The sequence below is a fragment of the Ambystoma mexicanum genome, chromosome 1p (genome assembly GCF_040938575.1).
Source record: "Ambystoma mexicanum isolate Mex_15411 chromosome 1p, UKY_AmexF1_1, whole genome shotgun sequence".
In the NCBI taxonomy this organism is placed as follows: domain Eukaryota; kingdom Metazoa; phylum Chordata; class Amphibia; order Caudata; family Ambystomatidae; genus Ambystoma; species Ambystoma mexicanum.
Window position 1 is genome coordinate 268,907,690 of NC_090921.1, and position 19,238 is coordinate 268,926,927.

Below are 19,238 nucleotides of genomic sequence, written 5' to 3' on the forward strand. Positions count from 1 at the left end.
TGGTCATCCTAACAGTAGCAAAGGCATTTCAGAACGCTGATGAGTCCCACCATAGGCCCCAGTTAATACAGTGTTGGAAGATTGCACGGGACTGCACTGGATACAAACTTGTTTGTTTCTCCGACCATGTTCTGACCCATGTGCGAGAGGAAGTTAAAAATTCATTGTTTCCAGCCGAGCATTCCCTATTGGATAAATTGTTACAAATCCTCAATTCCCATCTTTTCAGGTGACACTTTACCAAAATGTATAAAGGGGCTCATAAGCCCAAAGGAGCGGAAGTAAGATGGGACTACTAAGGGAAAGGAACACCACCCTAGCACTGGGATCCTATGCTTGGTAGCGGAGCCCACCAAGCTGCTAGGATAAAGAACTGTGAAAACAAGAAACAGTTCCTTGTGAGTTACCCAGTGAAATAAGATTAGTAGTCTAGGGGAAAGGAGCATAATCCTAGCTTTGTATTCTTGTGTTTTGGAACATCATTTTGCATCACTTTTTGATTACCATAGAGACTGGGGGTGTTTCTGTTGGTTGAAAACACGAGTAGGTTTTGAGACACAACAGTGGCACACTTTTTAGTTTTGGACTTCCTGACCATTTCACTAGTTTCCTGTTAGGGAAACTCCTCGTAGGTTTACGGACAGAGATCAATTTTTCCAACTCATTTATACTTAATAAAAGTCTATAGCCAAAAATATGCCACCATTGTGTCGAAGCGTTACTTCTGTACCCCTTACAGCATCCCTCTTGTCCCAGGCAACTGGGAGAGTCCATAAAGGTCTAGTTATTTTAGCTTTACTTTGCTTTCATGAGGCAATATGCATGCAGACCCTAATAATTTCTTGTTTGTGTATATTTCTCCAAACTTTGAAAACTAAATTCTCTCTCAACCCTCTTCCTTACCCATCCCACTGCAAGACGTTTGAAGACCTGAAATAAACATTTTGCAAGGCCAGATGAATTCACTAAACATCTTCTTGACTTTCTCTGATCGATTAAATTAATTGGGAAGAGAAGGCAGTTATAATTGAATGCTTAGATACTGAATGTGCTACTTACAAGCTAGACCCCTTTGTGGGCCTGACCCGGTCGCTGTACACCAAAACGGTTGCTTGTACAGGCCCCGCGGGCTGTAGGGCTGTCGGCTCCTTTGGTGAATGCATGACCATGTGCCTTTAAGTTAACTACGAGTCAAGAGCAGCCGTTACGTCACCTTGCTTCCTGACATATTGCCAATCCGATGCCTGGGAAGCCTGTGATTGCGTCAACGCGGAAGTAAAACACAAGCAAAACAATGGATCCTTGCCCGCAAATTGTGTGTTCGTTCCTGCATTTTCTTTCTGCTTTGGTTTCCTGGCTCCTTGGCACCCGTTTATTAGATTTTCCTCTGGATCACCACTTGTCTTGACTTTGACGGTAACAACTCCTGGATACCCTTTCTGGAACTGGCTTAAGTTTTGTCCCTCTAAAGGATTGTGACTTTTACCCTGTATTACCACTTGTTCTTCTTGGATATGCTGGTTTTTGGACCTGGCTCTAGCTCCTCGTATTGCTTTGTTGTATTTGTTATTTAGACCTTGCAGTTTTGTTTTTCTCCATCATCCCTTAGCTACCGTCCTCATTCCCCCAAACCGCCCCCCCCCCAGCCCCGGGTCAGGTCCTTGCGGATACTTTTCTTTTCGGCCATTGACATTCCATCTAGTGACCTGGTGAGCATACTGTTCGTAGGGGTGCAGTCCGGAAGAAGTTTACCATCCTCCAGAGCGTCAGTCTTTCTGGACACTTTTGACACAAATATACGAACCCTCCTACTTTAAAGCAATTTCTACATACATAGCAGTGCATATTGACGAGATGTTGTGGAGATAGGCATCTCTAGAGTGTACTGCTCACAGATTTTCAAAGGGAAGAGGACAGTACTAATCCATTCTAGGTAGTGCTATGCCCATGATTTTAAGTGAGGAGGGAGTTTTCTACTTTTGGGTGGATATGACCATGCTACGCAGTACTGACAACCAAAAAGACACATTTGCTAGGCAAATGCACCAAATTGAATAAAATGGGGGTTCACCAGGTATAGTTTGCTTTAAAAGGACAGGGTGTTGCACTGTGCATTGGCGTTATAGGAACATCACTATCTAGGAAATCCCTGGTTATACCCAGCTGACCTAATACAAAACTAGCTTTCTAAAAATCTACCCTGCCTGGTAGGGCTCATTACTCTGCACACTTTCATTGTTTTTGGTATGGTCATGGCCACATGCGCTGTTTGGTATGGCCATGTACTGAATTTGTTGGTGCCAATATGGCCATGTGTCTTATTTTTTTGCAACCACACACCGGATGCACAGTTAGGTACTGAAATGGACACTTGCACTTTTTCTCTTTGTAAGTGTTGATTTTTCAACTGCCCATTTGAAGGTCCAGCCTCTGATGCCTTGTATCTGTAATGCAGGTTTGATGACTGTCCTCTCTAACATTAAATTAAAGCTTGCCTTCCTCCCCTTCAGAGACAGCTTGCTCTGAGCACAAGCCGGGCTTCGGTTCTGGTTTTAGAAATGTGGAGCTTCATATTTAAAATAAATACTAACTTTCTTTTTTTCTCTGCCCTCTAGTGACCAGGTGACTGCCAGCTCCACCTTCTGTAAAGTGTACACCTTGACACCCCTCCTAACAAATAATCGTGAGAAACGTGGCCTAGCGCTTGATGGCAAATTGAAGCATGAAGATACAAACCTAGCATCCAGCACAATGTAAGAGTTCAGACATTTGGTCGGGGGGGGGTCATTGAAGGAAGGGCTATACTTGAGCCATCAGGATTGGCTGAAGTGGTAGAATGGCAACCTAGCATGGATATGTATATTAGAAAGGGCGTTGGCTGTAGTCACCATGGATGAAGGGCCAGTAAGAGAAGCTTCACAATTATTGTTCGACTATGGCAAAAACCTGATCACCACTTAGGTTCTAAACAAAATGTATAACTATTACCCTTTTCTTTTGTACTACCCTTTAAGCCTCCTTCTACCATGCTGGCTCAATCCCAAAATTAACTTTCCATCTCGGAACTGGTTACAATCCATCTAGGTTCTACTCCTACACCCTACTCCACCCATTCTCACCCCACATTCAAATCCAAATTAAATCCTGTCTACTAGCGATCATAGCAAACAACCCACGTTTTTGCCACCCTCCTTCTGTCTTGCCAACAAAGAGATCGATCTTTGGAGTGCTTTTTTGAGACAGATTCTGAGCTCTGCATTGCACATTGAGGTAGCCAGGTAGGGCATATAGAGGAGAAATTATTTGGAGAACTGGAGAAAAGAGTATTATGTGGTTGGGTAGATGTGGGCAGTTATAAAGTGTGAGATCGCTGGGGCCAATGAATGGATCGGGGCTTGAGGGATGGATGGTCACTATATGGAGAAGGGGAGCATGGGTTGATTGGGATATTTTGTTTTGTATTTGTAAAGCGCACTACAGCCCAAGGGCATCGAGGCGCTGTTGCAAACAAACGTCTTAGTTACACAGTACGAAGCATTGCTAGGATAATGGGAGTGGGGGGTGGTTAGGGTGCCATGTGGAAGGACGTTAAGGAAATGGGGGACTTGAGGGTGGGAAAGGCTTCCAGGAAACAAGAATAGCACTGGCTTTCAACCTTGCTTCCTGTACTATGGCAGGAGAGGTTGACCAGGTTAGGTGTTTGGCTACAGGCTTGAAATCCATTCTCATATAAGTTGTGTCAAAAGGTGACGTTTATCAGTAGTTTCTCGCAGGTGTCTGATGAATATCTGTACTGTCTCAAGGTCTTTGCTCTTGTCTTGCAGAGTTAAAGAAGGGGCCAACAAAGAGGTTCTGGGGATTCTGGTGTCGTACAGAGTGAAGGTGAAGCTGGTGGTGTCTCGTGGAGGGTAAGTACTGGACACTTATTGATATCGGCCTTTAATTTCACACATTCTTCCCTGACTCCTCCCATTCTTTTTTCCTGAAGTAATGTTTCTGTGAACTTGGCTGCTTCACTACATTTTTATTTTCAATTTTGACTTTTAATTTTTGCCTCCACAAGGAACGTTTCCCGTAAATATCCATTGTACAGAGTCCTAAAATTATGCCTGCACTAAAGTGGCAGGTATAGTTTTCTGCTAATGCCAATTTGGGGGGGGGGATGGGTGTGTGTGTGTCTGTCTGTCTGTCTGTCTGTCTGGATTCTACTTATAACTAACTTCTCCTTTCCTGGCTTCTAACGACTTAGGGCCCCATTACGAGTTGGCCGTTATTCCAGCAGTAAATCCGCTGGTACACCACCCAATGGAATTACCGTTACCACCAATTGGTTCGGTGGAATTACAACACCGAATTACAAAGTCCCCATTCATTTGGAGCCCATAGTACTTCTTTGGGCATTCCGGAAGAATTACTGCGGCCGTAATTCTGCCTATTTTTCAGCAAAAAGTGGGAGGATTTACCTCCAGCATGATGCTGGAGGTAAATCCTCCACTCCAGGGCCAAACTCCTAGTATGGCGGAGTGAGAAGAGTGGTGGTAATTCTGTTGCTGCTACTTTTTTCCTGCACCACCATACTCCTAATGAGGCCCCTATTGTATTGATGGGGTGGCTAGTAGGTTAAGACTGTTGGGCACAGAGCTGACAGGCAATCTAAATCAGAGGCTAGTTTCTGGGACATTCTGTGGATTCAGAACAGACAGAATCCTCCATTTTCACTCTGTTCTGGTTTTGGTGTATTTTTCTGGTCACCCCTACTTTCTCCTATTGCCAGCAGGCTGGCTGGCTAACTAGGCATAACGGTTCAAAGTTCTACTAGTTCATAAATCCAGTCATGGTAAGGCGCCGCCGTATCTATCCTCGTCCCCTACAAACCCTCTTGCAGCCTTCGTTCTGCCTCCTCCACCACCACCCTTGCGGCTTTTCACCCACCCTGTACTTTCTCTCACTTCCGTTATTTCGCTCGTTTTGCCCCGCTTACTTGGAGCACCATGCCCTCTGCAATTAGTAACGCGATCCACATCGATGTATTGAAAAGTAAATAAAAAAGCCTCCTCTTGCTTCTAAGCTATCACCTAATTAGCCTTATTACATACAACTTCCCTCACTGCTCACCAGACTCTGCCCTCTTTTCCCCACCAAACTAATAGTTTGAGGTCAATGCCTACCCGCGGACACTTACTTGACTGAAGTTTGTGCACTGTATTGTTCCCAGTATTTGTCCAATATACCCCTTCTCAAACCCGGTCATCCTGCCTTTCCAACTCTCACCTTTATAAGAGGCTCACTGCACTAGTTTATCTGCTATATTACCTTGTATATGCTCCTTTGTAACCAAAAGAGCTCGTTTCCTTGTATGCATGTGTGTATGCAGTACATAAAACAGTATTTTTAAAACTAAGCTAGAGGTACTCCTACGTCCATATTGCTCTTCTTGCTTCCAAACTTGTTGGAAAGCCTACTCCTGCAACAGACCAGGCCGGAACACTGCTCTAAAGATGCTGCACAGTGCATTAAGAGTTTGCAATTCAATTGTGAACAGATTGCTGTATAGATTGGTGCAAAGTCAGTTTATTTGTTAAGTGGCCAGACCGACACATTTTTCACTAAATCTGCTTTTTCAGGGTCTCCAAGTTGCAAATACAAATGGATAACAATTCCTATCTGTAATAAAAGAAGAAAAAAAAGAAATAAAGACAACACCTATTGTATGCAACAATTTCCAAATGTCATCATCTAGAAAATATCCATTGTATTTTTTTAATGCATTTTTAATAGAAACATGCTTATTCACTGATCAGAAGAATTAGATTTTAGGGGGACATTAATCATTTTGACAGAACAAAAAAATGAGATCTTGGTATACAATCTAAAGTTATTTTCCATCGGTAACATCGCTGTTCTCAAAGGAATTATTGGCCACATGTATAGTAAGAGGTCTGAGAATGTGTACCTTCCCCTCTTTTAGGAAAACAATGACCATCTTTGCACACACAGGGAGGATGCGTTAAATAATGCATCATATATCATGTGTGAGCAATGCAATTGATTACTAATGAAGTCCTGGGATGAGGAAGACGGCGTTAAGTGGTAATATAATGGATTAATGGAATTCTGAGACCAGGAAGAGGCATGTGACCGCAGTGTAACAGATTACTAATGGGGTTCTGTGTATTGGAATACTATTGGGGTACTGAGACCATGAAGAGGCAGGTACTTGGGTAACACATTAGTATTGGGTTACAGGAACGAGGATGAGGGAAGTAGAGTTTATGCATCAATCTACTAATGGGGTACTGAGGAGAGGGTGGTGAGGGCAATCGGGTGCTGGGACGAGGTGGTGGAGGCAATGAAGTACTGGTACAAGGGAGGTGGCGATAATGTAACTGATTACTAGTGACATATTGGGACGAGGAAGGGGGATGCAGGGGCAATTAATCTAATTATTGGGGTACAAGAGGGAGGAAGAGAGGTGGGGTAATGGAATACTGGTATTAAGAAGAGGGAGCTTAGGATAATGTAATGGATTTTTAATCGGATACTGGGAAGCGGGAGGTTTTGGATATGCAATGGATTGCTATTCGGGATGAGGAAGCAGTTGGTAGGAGTAATGCAACAGATTATTAATGGCGTACTGGGGCAAGGGATGTGGTCGAACGCAGAGATCTTCACTGCTGATGTGCCCAAAAAATCCTGAGCTTCACTGTTAAATCACTGAACATGCTTGTCCAATGAGGACTATTGAAAACATGCATTGGCATTGCTAGCGCTTCTGTTGCATGCATTTTTCAATGTCCTTAACCAAATGAAAGCTCTTACAGCTAATCCAACATCCACAATCAATATAAGACCCCTGTTACCATCCTCCCACACGTAGATTCATTTAGGAAGAAATTACTTTATTTTTTATTCATAATGAAAGTAATAGGGATTCCTTCCTAAATTCACTTAAAATAATCCTCTTCTATACTAGCATTTACTGTGCTTGCTACATCTCAATATTTTATATTTTATTTTTATTTTTTATTAAGTGCATTTGGTTGCATGTAGTGATCTTTTACACTACTCATTCATAAAAAAAGGAGAAATAAGATACCAAATCAAAGTTTATTCGGATTGAAAATCCATAAAACCCAAAAAGCATCACATACACATAATAGGGATTAACAATTACCATTACATCACACTTTTAAAACACAACATTACCATTGTCAAACAGTGCAGACATAAAAAAGCAAAAATTTAAATCAAATTTCCTAAAACAGTAAAAACATTTTCTATTTGCATAAAAAACCCTTTTCCAGCTACTAGGATATGAGGGCCCAAGCTGTCAGAACTGACTCTGGCGTCAAGAGGAAGAGAAGAGCCGGTCTGTATTGACAGATATCAGTGGCCTTAACCACCTGCAGGATGGTGGACCGTCTGACATCCCAATACAAATTGCTTCAAAACTTCCCTCTCTGCCCCACATGCTGGACAGCGAGGGTCGTTTGGGAACTCGGGCCACTTTACAGTGTTTCCCCTTAGCTGTAGGCAGTCGAACCTTGCCCGTGTTATGAGCCATCTTTCCTTCTTTTTCAGGCTTCACATAAGGTAGGGCTGGATCTCAGACACCCTACTTATCTCCATGTGTTGACTCTCACAGTAGGTTGCGCATTCCATGTGCCCCCCCTTTTCCTGAGCCCCTTGATATAGGGCCTGCTTGTTGACACTCAGTTGCGTGGGTAACAACAATGCATCTAGGGGGAAACAAACCTGAATATTGCTGGAGCACAAAGACACCTTCACGTGTCAGCCAGGGGATTTTCCCCCAACTTTCCTTGCCCATGATGCTCCTAATGATGAAGTAGCACATGGTTGCATGCTCGTTTGCCCAAAGGTGTAGCCAAAATATGCTCGGGGCGGCGGCCCGTTGATCCTCCCAGTAGTCAATCCCCAATTCCATATGAACTGAGGCACAAGGGGTTGAGCCCGGAAGGCCCAAGAGCTGTCTGAAGAACTTATTTTCATTCACCTGTATTTCAGCCGCCTTCATGTGGCCCCAAAATGGAGCTCCGTTTAAAGTGGCCGCCTTTGTCTGAGCAGCATAAACCTTCAGAACTGGTTTTAGGGGCTGGCCCTGACACCTACTTAAAAAGCAGGAAATTCCTGCTGTATACTTTTCAGAGACTGTTTTTTAATATGGGCATTGTCCGAAACCACCTCTGAAAATCTCAGCCTCAGGTAGACAAATTCTTTGACCATTGGGATGAATTCCCCATAACTAAAGATAGGTTGCATCTTAGCGGGCCTCATCCTTCCTATGCACATCATCACCGCTGACTTGGTGGAATAGATTATTAGCCTCAGACTATTCATAAAGGCAACGTAGGTTTCAAACACTTGGGTATAGGCACGTTATAAATGCCATATCATATCCGGCATCAATCGCAGCCTGGAGGGCCCTTGGGGTTCTGGCCATAAGAACCGTATCATCGGCATATGCTAGACCCGGAAAGACGTCTGCGCCTGTGTCCACCAGGGCCTTCAAGAGTCAATTAATGTATAGCGTGAACAGTATTGGTGCAAACACACAGCCTTGCCGGACAGCCAGCCTGAGAATTCAAAACATTCTGTGCATTGCTCCTCCAGACCAATTCGAACACGGGCCTTATTATCCATATGGATTGCTCGCAACATAACCGATATTTCTTTTGGGCACCCCAAGGACTGCAGCATGGCCCACAACTTTGATCTACTTTGTCAAATTCTGTTCTTCGGTCCATAAAGGCAAGATAAACCGCCTCTTCCTTGTAAAACATGAAATTGGATATTAGGAGGTCCTAGCCCCAGACGGAATCCAAACTGAATAGCAGATTGGACTGTCCCCTCCGAGAGCCAGGACTCTAAATGCCCCAATCAGGCCCTTCCAAAGATTTTGAACAGGGTGTCCAGGGGCAATATGGGTCGAAAAGGTATCAGGCTAGCGGGATCTCCATTTTTAAAATCGGAAAAATAATGGCTGATTTCCATGTCACTGGGAGCTGGCCAGACATTAGACATGTGTTTATAAGCTATGGTCAACACCTGTGTCCATAGATCAATTTGGGCCAAAAATAGATCAGCGGGTATCCCTTCTGATCCAGGGGCCCGGTTATGGGCTTGTGCCCCGATTCCCATAGAGAACTCTTCAATTGTGAAGCGTAGGGTTCAGCACCTATTTTCCCCATCCTCTGATGCTCCCCTTGTTCTGAACAGAGAAGCGAAATGCGACACCCAGGCTATCAAATACAATACATATATCCTATTAAGCCCCACACACTTTAAAATCCGATGACGACATAGATCTCATCACGATGAGGCAAATTAAAATCAATCCATACAAAAATGTAATAATCCTCTTAAAACAATTCAAATGTTCTTTCAAGGGACAGTTCCCAAACAACCGGTTTCCATACGTGAAAGGCTGAGGAAGCAGTCACTAATGACTTTGCAATGAAAATTGAACTCCAGAATTGATCCGAAGTATGGGAGTTAATGTTGTTGTAAGCTTTCCCATACTCCAGATTCAAAGAGCCGTATTGGGTCAGAATGTAGTGAGGTGTTTCAATCTGTTTAGCACACAATCTACATAACGTTTCAAGCCGAGGAATTCCCTCCCAAGCACCTGTATATTCAAAGACAGGTAGTGTTTAGTTGAAGGGCGAGTATGAACCTAATCAAGATAGGTAACGTAGGTTTTAGCAAGTAGGACTTCTGCGAGCCCAGAGAAAAAGCCTGATGCAAGTAGGCCTCATACTTACGGAGGCCAGCCAAATAGTCCAGTGCTAACTCCGCCCCATGGTGGATGTAGTTCTCCTCAATTCTTGCCAAATTAAAGTCCAGCCAGTACTCCGGTAGATTAGATATGCCAACTTCCGCAAAGTGGGACCTCGCCAACATCACCAGGCACCTATACCAGACACTTTTAGAGAACCTTCTGGAATGACCCACCGTCCTGCTCAACAGCAAATCTCCCGTACTAACATAATTATTATTATTTATTCGTTGATTTAATCAAATTAATGATTTTTACAAAACATAGTTGAAGAAATCAGTAGAAAAATTGATTTGAGGACACTTTTACAGTCAAAGTAGAAGACTCTTAACAAAGGAAATTCATAAAGACAAAATGGACTTTAGGGTTTGAGTGGTCGCGATTGTCCAGGTATTTCGTTCTCCGCTCATTAAGCGACCCCACCAGAATTCTTCCTCCCTGATGTAGGATGCCTGAAGATGTTGTTGCAGATACTTTTCACCAATATCTTGGGTACCTGGACAGTTGAGAAGCAAATGCCGAATAGTTTCGACTTTTGAGCTATCTTTACAAAAACGACATGTATCTGAATCACTCAGTCCTCTTCGTTTCAGAATCTCATTTGTCTGCAGTAGATTTAAACGTGCTCTCAAAAACAGGTTTCTGGCAGCTTTGTTTGGGAACCTGCTCCGATAGTTGGGGACCGTGTTTAATTTGCTGTTATAGGGCGGGAGATGTTGAACTGATTTCGCTTTTTCTGCAAAGTCCAGAGTCTTTATCCAATCACACTCTGCCATTTTATTTTTTATTTTTGAAGGATTTCGCACCAGCTCTTGTTCCGAGAAATGGAGTTCCAGTAGTTTTGCTTTTCTTGCTGTTTCCCAAGATTTTAGCTCCAAGCATCGCGTCCTTTTGACCTCAGCGTGGATCATCGCTAACACGCGAGGGCAATCGGGTAACAGCATTTTCCTGTAGAGCATCATAGATTTAATCTCCACAGATCCTTGCAGTGAAAGTAAACCGAATTCCCTTCTGATTAAGGGTGCCGATGTGGATTTTGGCAACCCCAGAACCATGCGCCAAAAGTACCCCTCTAATTTCAGCCATAAATGGAAAGGCACATGAGGGAGAGCGTCCGCTGCATAGGTGATTGATGGAACTACCTTTGTACGGTAAAATTTCATCACTGGAAGCAAAGAAAAACGCCCGTACTTTCTGTCTAATGCTCGCGCCTGTGCTGCCAGTTTCTTAGCCTTGTCTATCAGACACATCTGGAATGCTACATTTGTTCTAGAACTGTCCAAGGTGACTCCTAAGTATTTTATAGTTGACACTTTCTCAAGAACCTTGCCTTCCAAGTGCCAGGATAATTTTTCTTGTCGCCGTTTGAATTTTTCCATCGTCAAGATTTTGGTCTTTGCAACGTTGATGGTTAAGTTGTTCTCGCAGACATAAGCAGCAAGGTTATTAAGCTGACGCTGTAGACCGATTGGGGTCAAATCCATTAGGATTAGATCGTCTGCATAAAGTAACCTTGTAGTTTTGCAGTCTCCCAATAACGGTGGAAAGGAGCAAATTAATTGCTCTGAATCTTTGAAATCACTGAGGTAAGCGATAAAAAGTGCGGGAGCAAGTGGGCATCCCTGCTTTACTCCTCTGTCAACCAGAATTTCAGATGATAACAAGCCTGCTTGATTTAACCTAACGCGAAGCTTGGTGTTCTTGTGTAATGCCTGAATTGGTTGGAGTATTTCTGCTGGACAATTCCACTGGGACAGTTTCCTCCACAAGTTTGCTCGATTGACTTGATCAAAGGCTTGCGCCAAATCGATAAAGGCCAGGAACACTCTTGGAGCTCCTGCTAGCACCTTACTTTTTAGCGCACTGAGAAACATAATATTTGTGGATGTGCCATTTTTCTTGGTAAAACCCGTTTGAAATGGGTCTAAGCGATCTGTGTTATCGAACCATCGATGAAATTGCTGAAGTAGTAAGGAACCAAACACCTTCCCAATCGTGTCCAAGAGAGCTATAGGACGATAGTTCTTGGGATCGTCTTTTAGCCCCTTTTTGAAGATAGGGACGACTATTGAGGTTGTCCATGAGAGCGGGATTTGTCTGGCCTTTTTGCATCGTCTGAAGATGCCACTGATCAATGCAGACCATTCTGTTGGAAATTGTTTTAGGTCCAGGTTTGTAACACCGTCCGGGCCGGGGGCTCTGGACGGTTTAAGCCTACGAAGTGTTTTAATGATCTCTTCTTTATTGCTCAGATCAACCCACGGTTCCAAGTTTGTATTTTCCAGTGAAGGCCCCGAGTATATGGGTGCCTGAAAAAGGTTTGAGTAGAATTTTACCCAAACAGTTTCACCAATTGGGTTTGTTAGTGGTTCGCCGAAAGGCGAGATCGTAGATCTAATTAAAGCCCAAAATTCTCTTGGATGATGACCACTGACCAATTTTAGCATGGCTTCCGGGTCTTTTTGGTAAAGATTACACCGTTGTTGTTTAATCCATGTTCTATAGGTTTTCTGCACTTGCATAAAGAGCGCCTGATTTTCTGGCGTAGGGAATGCTTTCACCCTTCTTTTTGCTTGTCTTAATTGGCGCCTTTTCAAAACCAGTTCTTTACTGTACTCGTGTGAGATGACTTTGTTTTGTCGTCCCTGACCCTTGAAGTCTGACCTGTAAGGTAACAGAAGTGGTTGGTAATCTGGTAATCGCAGAAACTCCTGTTCTTTTTGTTCTTTGCCTGTGTTCTCGTACTGAAGCTTTATTGCAGAAATAGCAGCTGCTGTCAGTTTTAGACGTGTTTGTTGGCTGTTCGCCTCGACAGGAGCAGGCATAACCAAACTGTGAGTTGGGTTTGTCTTCCACTTTAACACCAACAAGTTGTGATCACTCTCCTTGGTTTTTAGTACTTCGAATGATGTTGTAAGAGTAGACAAATGTCTACTAATGAAGATATGGTCAATGTCCGCGTGTGAATTTCCTCTTTCCCAAGTAAAGGGTCTCCCTTGTCTAGAGAAAAGATCACCTGCACTCAGCAGGTCGCACGCTGACATCAAAGATAACCATTTGTCCCCTCGTTTGTTTCTGAGGGATGAAAAGAGAGGGGGATGCTCTACTACTTCGAGCGGCACCCAAGTAGCATTTAAGTCTCCACAGATAACCAACAGTGCTTCCGGATTGTTCACCAGGACTTCGTTAATGGTCTCTCTAGACAGGGCAATAAAAGAGACATCGCTCAAGGCTGCGGGATTCCAGTAGATGTTTATAATAATTAAGGGCTGTGTTTTGAAGTTGCCCCCGTCCTTCTTGCCAGTTATCCAGCTGACTTCTGTGGCCAGCAAGTAAGTGGATGAATGTAAGATTTTTAGATGTTGTAGTCCTGAGCCGCACCGGATTGCCGTAACGAGGCCTGAGGAAGGGCGCCCAAGGGAACCTTTGATTGCTGGCGCATGGGCCAAGTCGTAGCCATCGATGGATGGACGTTCCATCATCCAGGTCTCTTGTAAGCAGATTATATCCAAGCATCTCAAATTTACATCCCCTTCGTTCGTCAGATGTTGAAAACCGCGCGTATTCCATGACCCCAGGGAGAGCACTTCTTTTCCCCGTGTCTGTTGTATGGGAAGGGGTGTGAGGATGTGGCTGGCGGATTGCTATTGAATCTTATGTTGTGTGAGAGCCTTTGGTAGCCATGCCCAAGATTGCAACAGTGAGGCTTGTTTTGAAGTTTCCTTCATGTCGGAGCCTTCCTTACCCAAAGATTGGGTTATTGTCCGTTGGATTGTGGCCGTAGGGCCGCGAGGGCGTCTTCCTATTCCCAACGGGTCTTTGTAAACCACTTCCTCTCTTGTGGTTTCTCCCCAGGGTCGTTGACTCCCAAAATCGTAGCGGTTTGTCTGCTGGATTTCTGCTGTTAGAGCAGCGTTGATTTTTCCAAAAGAGCGAACCTGTCGCTCCAAGCCTCTGTCCTCCAGATCTCTTTTAGACAACTTCGTTTTAATACTCACATTTTCAAGATGCGGGGGTGTATTTAATCCCAACTGTTCAGATGATTCGCGCCGCGTAGAAGAAGGCACACCTTCTTCTAGTTCGAACAAGTCGAATCCCAGCTTTAAAAGGTGTTCGGCTGCCTCTGCTAGTCTGGTTTTTGCCCAATTCGTATGGACATGAAGGTAGGCACTTGCTAGTTTCCCTTGATGGAATGGTTCTACCCTCGCTAAATCCTTGGTTTTGACTTTCCTGAGGGAAGGAATACATTTGAGAAGTTGCAACAAAAATCCTCTGTTTAATATAATATATTTGTTGTTATCTGGTAATTGTTCAATAAGGAAATTACGTTTGGTTCTAAGAGGCTGAGCTCCAGGCCTTACCGATTTTTGTTTTCGGCTAGATCTGGGGTTATGTCGATTCTGCTTGTCTTTTGCAGATGCTTCCTCATTTTTTCTTGTTGCTGGGGCGTCTTTGGACCTTGTCGCATGCACCCATCTGGACCCTTGGGGAGAGTTCCTTCTGGAAACAAAGATGTTGTTTTGAGACCCGTTTCTCCCACTGACTTTTAACGGACTGATCTTCGGCCGGTCGTAATCTAGATTTCGTGCGTGTTGTCTTTTTTCCGGGATCTTCTTCAGCACTTCAGGCCCCCCGCTAGCTTTGTTTTGCAGGTTCTTACAACGACTCTCTAGGGTTTGAAAATGGAGGTTTTCCTCCATAGTACAATTTGGATCTGGATGCTCATCTTGGTCATCAGACAGTGTGTAGACACTAAAGTTTAACAAGTCCACGTCTGTTTCTCGGTTGTCCTCATTAGAGGCTGTTTGAATACCGGCTATGACGTCGTCTGTTTCCTTAGTTGAATAGTTCACTTTATCTCCTTTTCCTTGAACTATTCTGCCCAATAGTTTGTCGGGCAATTTAGACTTCCCCTTCTCATTTAGAGGCACTTTTTTGCTACTATTTGCTTCTGCAACGGGAAGCTTGCTTGTCGTTTGCTTTTGTTTAAAGAAAGGGCCTTTTGATGCTGATACACTGTCGATTTCAGATGAAATTGAGATTTGATCGTTAAAAATCGATCCATTGGTTTTTGCTGCCGTGCCCCCTGCTTTAGTTATTAAAAAACCCCTAGCAGGGGACTCCTTATCTCCCTCCGGGATAAAACCCTCAAGGTCGACAATCAGCCCATCTTCGAAGGTCTGGGTACTGGCGTCTGAAGGAAGAGGTCGTGTCTCGAGTGACCTAGCTCTTGTCTTCCCCGGACATTCGTCCGTGTTGATTTTTCCCATTTTGTTGTTCAAGGCGTTAATATAGCCTTCTAGGAAAATCAAACGACTGTTCATCATCGCTGTAATAGATGTGTGATCTTTCAAAGAGTCGTTTATCGACTCGTATAGTTTACAGAACGGTGCCATCGCCAACGTTACTGTAGACATAATTAATCTTAAGTCAGTCTTCTTGGGCGAAGGGTCCTTAGGTGGATTTCCTATAAGTTCGCTGGAACGCCGATTTCTCGTTGGACTAGGCGCCGTATGGCTATTACAGTCGTTTGTCCCTCCTCTTGAAGTTGAAGAGGTCCTTGGAGCGTCGAGTCTATGTCTCTTTCCCAAGCCGATTGAGTTTCGATGGTTCAAGGCTTGGACTGGAAAAGGAATGTTATCAGGCTCCGAATTGGGCTGGATATCCTCTTGCCCTAGTCCCAAGCCCGCAGTCTTTGTCGCGGTCCCCTCGGCATTTGTTTCAGTCGAGCAGGGATTAAATATGAACAAAGATAGTTCGGACTGGTTGTCTTCTGCGTCACTTTCCACCTCACTGCAAATTGTCAGAGGGCGTTGGGTCTCATCAGTCTGAAAAATACTCTTAAGAGTAGAATGGCTTTGTCCTGCGTTTGGGGCCGAGGTCACTGAATTCCCAGTGTCAAAGTTTTTGGCCAAAAGAGGTCGTGTGTCTGACCCAGGCATTTGGCCGAGACCACTTTGCCCTTTCGCTAGGTTTGTTGATAAGCTTGGAAGTTGCCTCGGAGATGGAAGGTGTGCGGGACTTGGGGACCCAAAATGCCACCTAATGTTCGCGTTTGGGACCATGTTAGAAAAGGAAAAACTCACCGGTTTTAACGAAAGCACGGCTCTCTCATCATTTCTTTGTGCAGGTGCTGTGGCCGGGATTTGGTCCGAGACCGCTCCCAAAATCTCGGCATCCGAGATTTCTTCCGAGGTTGAAGGTTGCTTCTTTAAGAATTTAGCAAAAAATCTATTGGTTATAGGCTGTTTGGTTGGGCGACCTCTGATTGATTTGCAGACCTGTCATCGGCGTTCGCAGATTTTTGGCGTTTTGATATCAAAACTTTCAACCCCATCTTTGGCTTTTGGTGCGCGCATCGTTTCCTACGCGACAACCCTCCCTTTTTCCTGTAATAAACAGTATTTAACGAAACATGGGAGGGTTTGGTTTGGCTATCCTTTGGCCTCGCAGCCCTGGGGGTTTTAGATGATTCAAGGTCCAGGTTCCTCGAGACGGTGGGCTGCACGTCCTCTCCGGGGCCAAACCGCGGCGAAACCTCTGCGTCCAGCACAGTGCAAGACTCCGGCGGAGAATGTTGCAAAATGACGACCTGTATAGGGCCATTTAAGACTGAACTGTCCGTTATTCTTTCAAGTGAATTTATCTGGGGCTGCCGCCCAGATTGGTCGTTGCACCCCTCCACCACGAAAGGGGCCAGGGGGGCTTTGGCCGGCAGAAGGGCTCGCAGCTCTAGTCCATTTTCCGGGGAAGCACAAGCAGACAGTCCGACCAACACGTTAACCCCCCCCCCCACCGCCCACTAATACCTCCTCACCTGGAGCGAGCGGCGTTTCCTCTCCTCCGAGGGGCCCCGCTACGCTCGCGTCACTCGGCGGGGGACAGCTGGCGGCTGACGGGGGCTCCATCTCATTTGAAGGATTACCGGAACCAGAAGAGACAAAGACGTCCATCAGGGAGGTTGCAGCGCCCGGCTCCGCCAGTCCGAGTTCTGTATCTGCTTGGCTTGATACAGGCAGCTCCAACACTTTATCTGACTGATGAAGAAGCGCCGTGCTTGTTTTAGCGCTGCGTAAACGTGGCCCAAAAGTCTCGTTTTTTTCCACGAAAACCAGTGAGTGCACAGCACTGTTTTTCCTACTAGCGGAGCGTGCAGCTCTAGCTGCCATAAACTACAGAGATTGCCACTCCGCAAAGCAGCAAACAGCAAAACAGTCCTCGTTTTCTGCTTCTCGCCCTTTACTCACTCGGGCTTCACCATAATGGATCTTGGCCCAACATTTACAGGCAACAATTTTCCAGAGTGCCAGCAAAGGAGGCACACCCAATTCCAACCTTATCGCCTCCACCGGCACACTACATGGGATGGACCGTAAAGAACGAAGAATCTTTGCTTCCAGTCTAGGTAGTTTGTGTACTGCCCTTAACGGAAAAACCTCCAGGGAGTACAATATGCCTGGGATATTTGCAGACATGTAAGCAGTCCTTTTTGCCTCACGCGAACAGCCTCACTAGGCATCAATGATTTTTTTAAAATGGCAGCCATTTGTCCGATCCCTTATGAGAAATCTCCTCAGCCAGGCGGGAAGGCATTAAAGAAGCCCTAATAAAAAACGCCCAGGTGTTCTACTCTACTACCTGTTGCAACCTGATACTTCCCATCCTCCAAATAAAAGACAGAGCACCATATGCCCTTTTCCCTCAGGTCATTAAATTTGGTTTTAATTGCATTGGGAGTAAGGCCATGATCTCTAGCAAAAATAAAAAGGGTATTAAGAGATCTCTGTAGGCCAACTGGTGTTTGGTCTAGATCTGAAATATACATGTTGAAAACCAGGGGGGCTAAAGGGCACCCCTGCTTCAACCCTCGCTTAGTATAGAATAGACCAGATAGCTACCCATCTTGTGATAATCTAACCCTGACATCGGTATTACTGTATACAAGCACGAAGAATATATGCCCCATTGTGCCAACTTTCACATAGTTTTGCTCTTATTACACTATCAAAAGCGGCCGATTAATCGACAAAGCATAGATAATGCGCTGTTCCTGGATAGCTCTGCGTATCCAACATCAAGGTTAACACAGTCCAAATGGAGTAAGAGGTCCCACGCCCTTTCCTGAAACCAGTCTGCTGGGAAATCAAGACCCTTCGCTCTGGCCCACGAGTATAGCAGTTCCAGTAGCAAACCAGTGTTAGGGGAGTTTTCCTAAAATCCTACTGGCAGTAGGATTGTAGTAAGCTATACCTGTGGTTTGTCAATCTCCAACTCTTATTATCAGTATGTACTAGCTCAGGACCTTTGGTAGTGTGGCAGAGCAGTCAGGCTTATTTTAAGAGGAAGATGTGAGCTGTAAGTAAGTACTGTGAATCCCAGTATTTATATAAAAGATATATATTATATTTACACCAAAATCACTTTAAATACTTCACATGGTAACGGCAGAACACTTAAGAATACTAGGTACTATACTTCAAAGGGCACTTTCACTTTTGTTTTTGTTCGTGATTACATTTGTTATTATATTATCGTATTATCGATAATTGCGCACTCATGCGGTTTTCAACGGGTTATATGGTAATGCATTTACTCTGCAAACATGTATAGAAAAGTCACTTAAAGGGAGGAAAATTAGTGGTTAGTGCAACATGAGCTAAGCTCAATGTTCTAGAGACAGTTTCTTTGCCTGGCAAGTCGTTTAAGTTGAAAAACGCAACCCTAGCTAAAGGCAGTTCAGAGAGGACTTGAAGTCTTGACAATCGGCGAATAATGAAGAGTTCCTTCAGATTTCTTCCAGTGTCTAAAGTTATTGAAGCAGCAAGTTAGCAACTTACAAAGGAGACCTAAAACAGACTTGAGAAGGGGAGACGAGCAGCAGCTTGGGTTAGAGGTAAGAGGGGGTTGCCCTGGACACCTCTACGTGCACTCCACCACTATGGAGTGACTTCTTGAAATCAGTTAAGCAATACATTTTTCCCCACAGTACCTTGAGTTTGAAGAAGGTGTTCGTGTTTGCTCCTCTGCAATGGGGCTACTCTGGACCGACCTCCGGATTCCTTGGTCTGGTGACGAAAGGCAGGAAGGCAGTCTCGAGGGGGGACATGTAGCACGACTTTCTGCAATTTCTTGTTTCACTCTGGTTTTGGCACCTTTTCAGCAGCATAAACAAAGGAAACAGATTGTACGGTCCATTATTCGGTTTCTGCAGTCCCACACTCTGGTGAGGGGGTCTGGGAGAGTTGGATTGGATCTCTGGAGTGTGCTTACAGGCTCAGCACAGATTTGGATGGATTTGGCCTTTCCACGACGATGCACTCGAAATGGGCAGCATGTATCCATTGAGGTTCCGTAGCTATGGAGACTCCTAGGACATCAGGAGATTGCTTGTTTCAAAGTTTGTCTTTGGATTGGTTGTTCCCACCAGCCAAAGGGAAGGAGT

General features: G+C 44.6%; 1 protein-coding gene across 2 annotated transcripts in view; it reads left to right on the plus strand.

The window, feature by feature from the left end:
* The window catches only part of ARRB2 (arrestin beta 2), an 893,685-nt gene that overhangs the window by 440,519 nt on the left and 433,928 nt on the right, over positions 1 to 19,238 (plus strand). For both annotated transcript variants that reach the window (XM_069646588.1, XM_069646589.1), the window contains 2 exons: positions 2,616 to 2,753; positions 3,825 to 3,908. In XM_069646588.1, the coding sequence (XP_069502689.1) occupies positions 2,616 to 2,753; positions 3,825 to 3,908 (222 nt within the window). The remainder of the gene's footprint in view (positions 1 to 2,615; positions 2,754 to 3,824; positions 3,909 to 19,238) is intronic.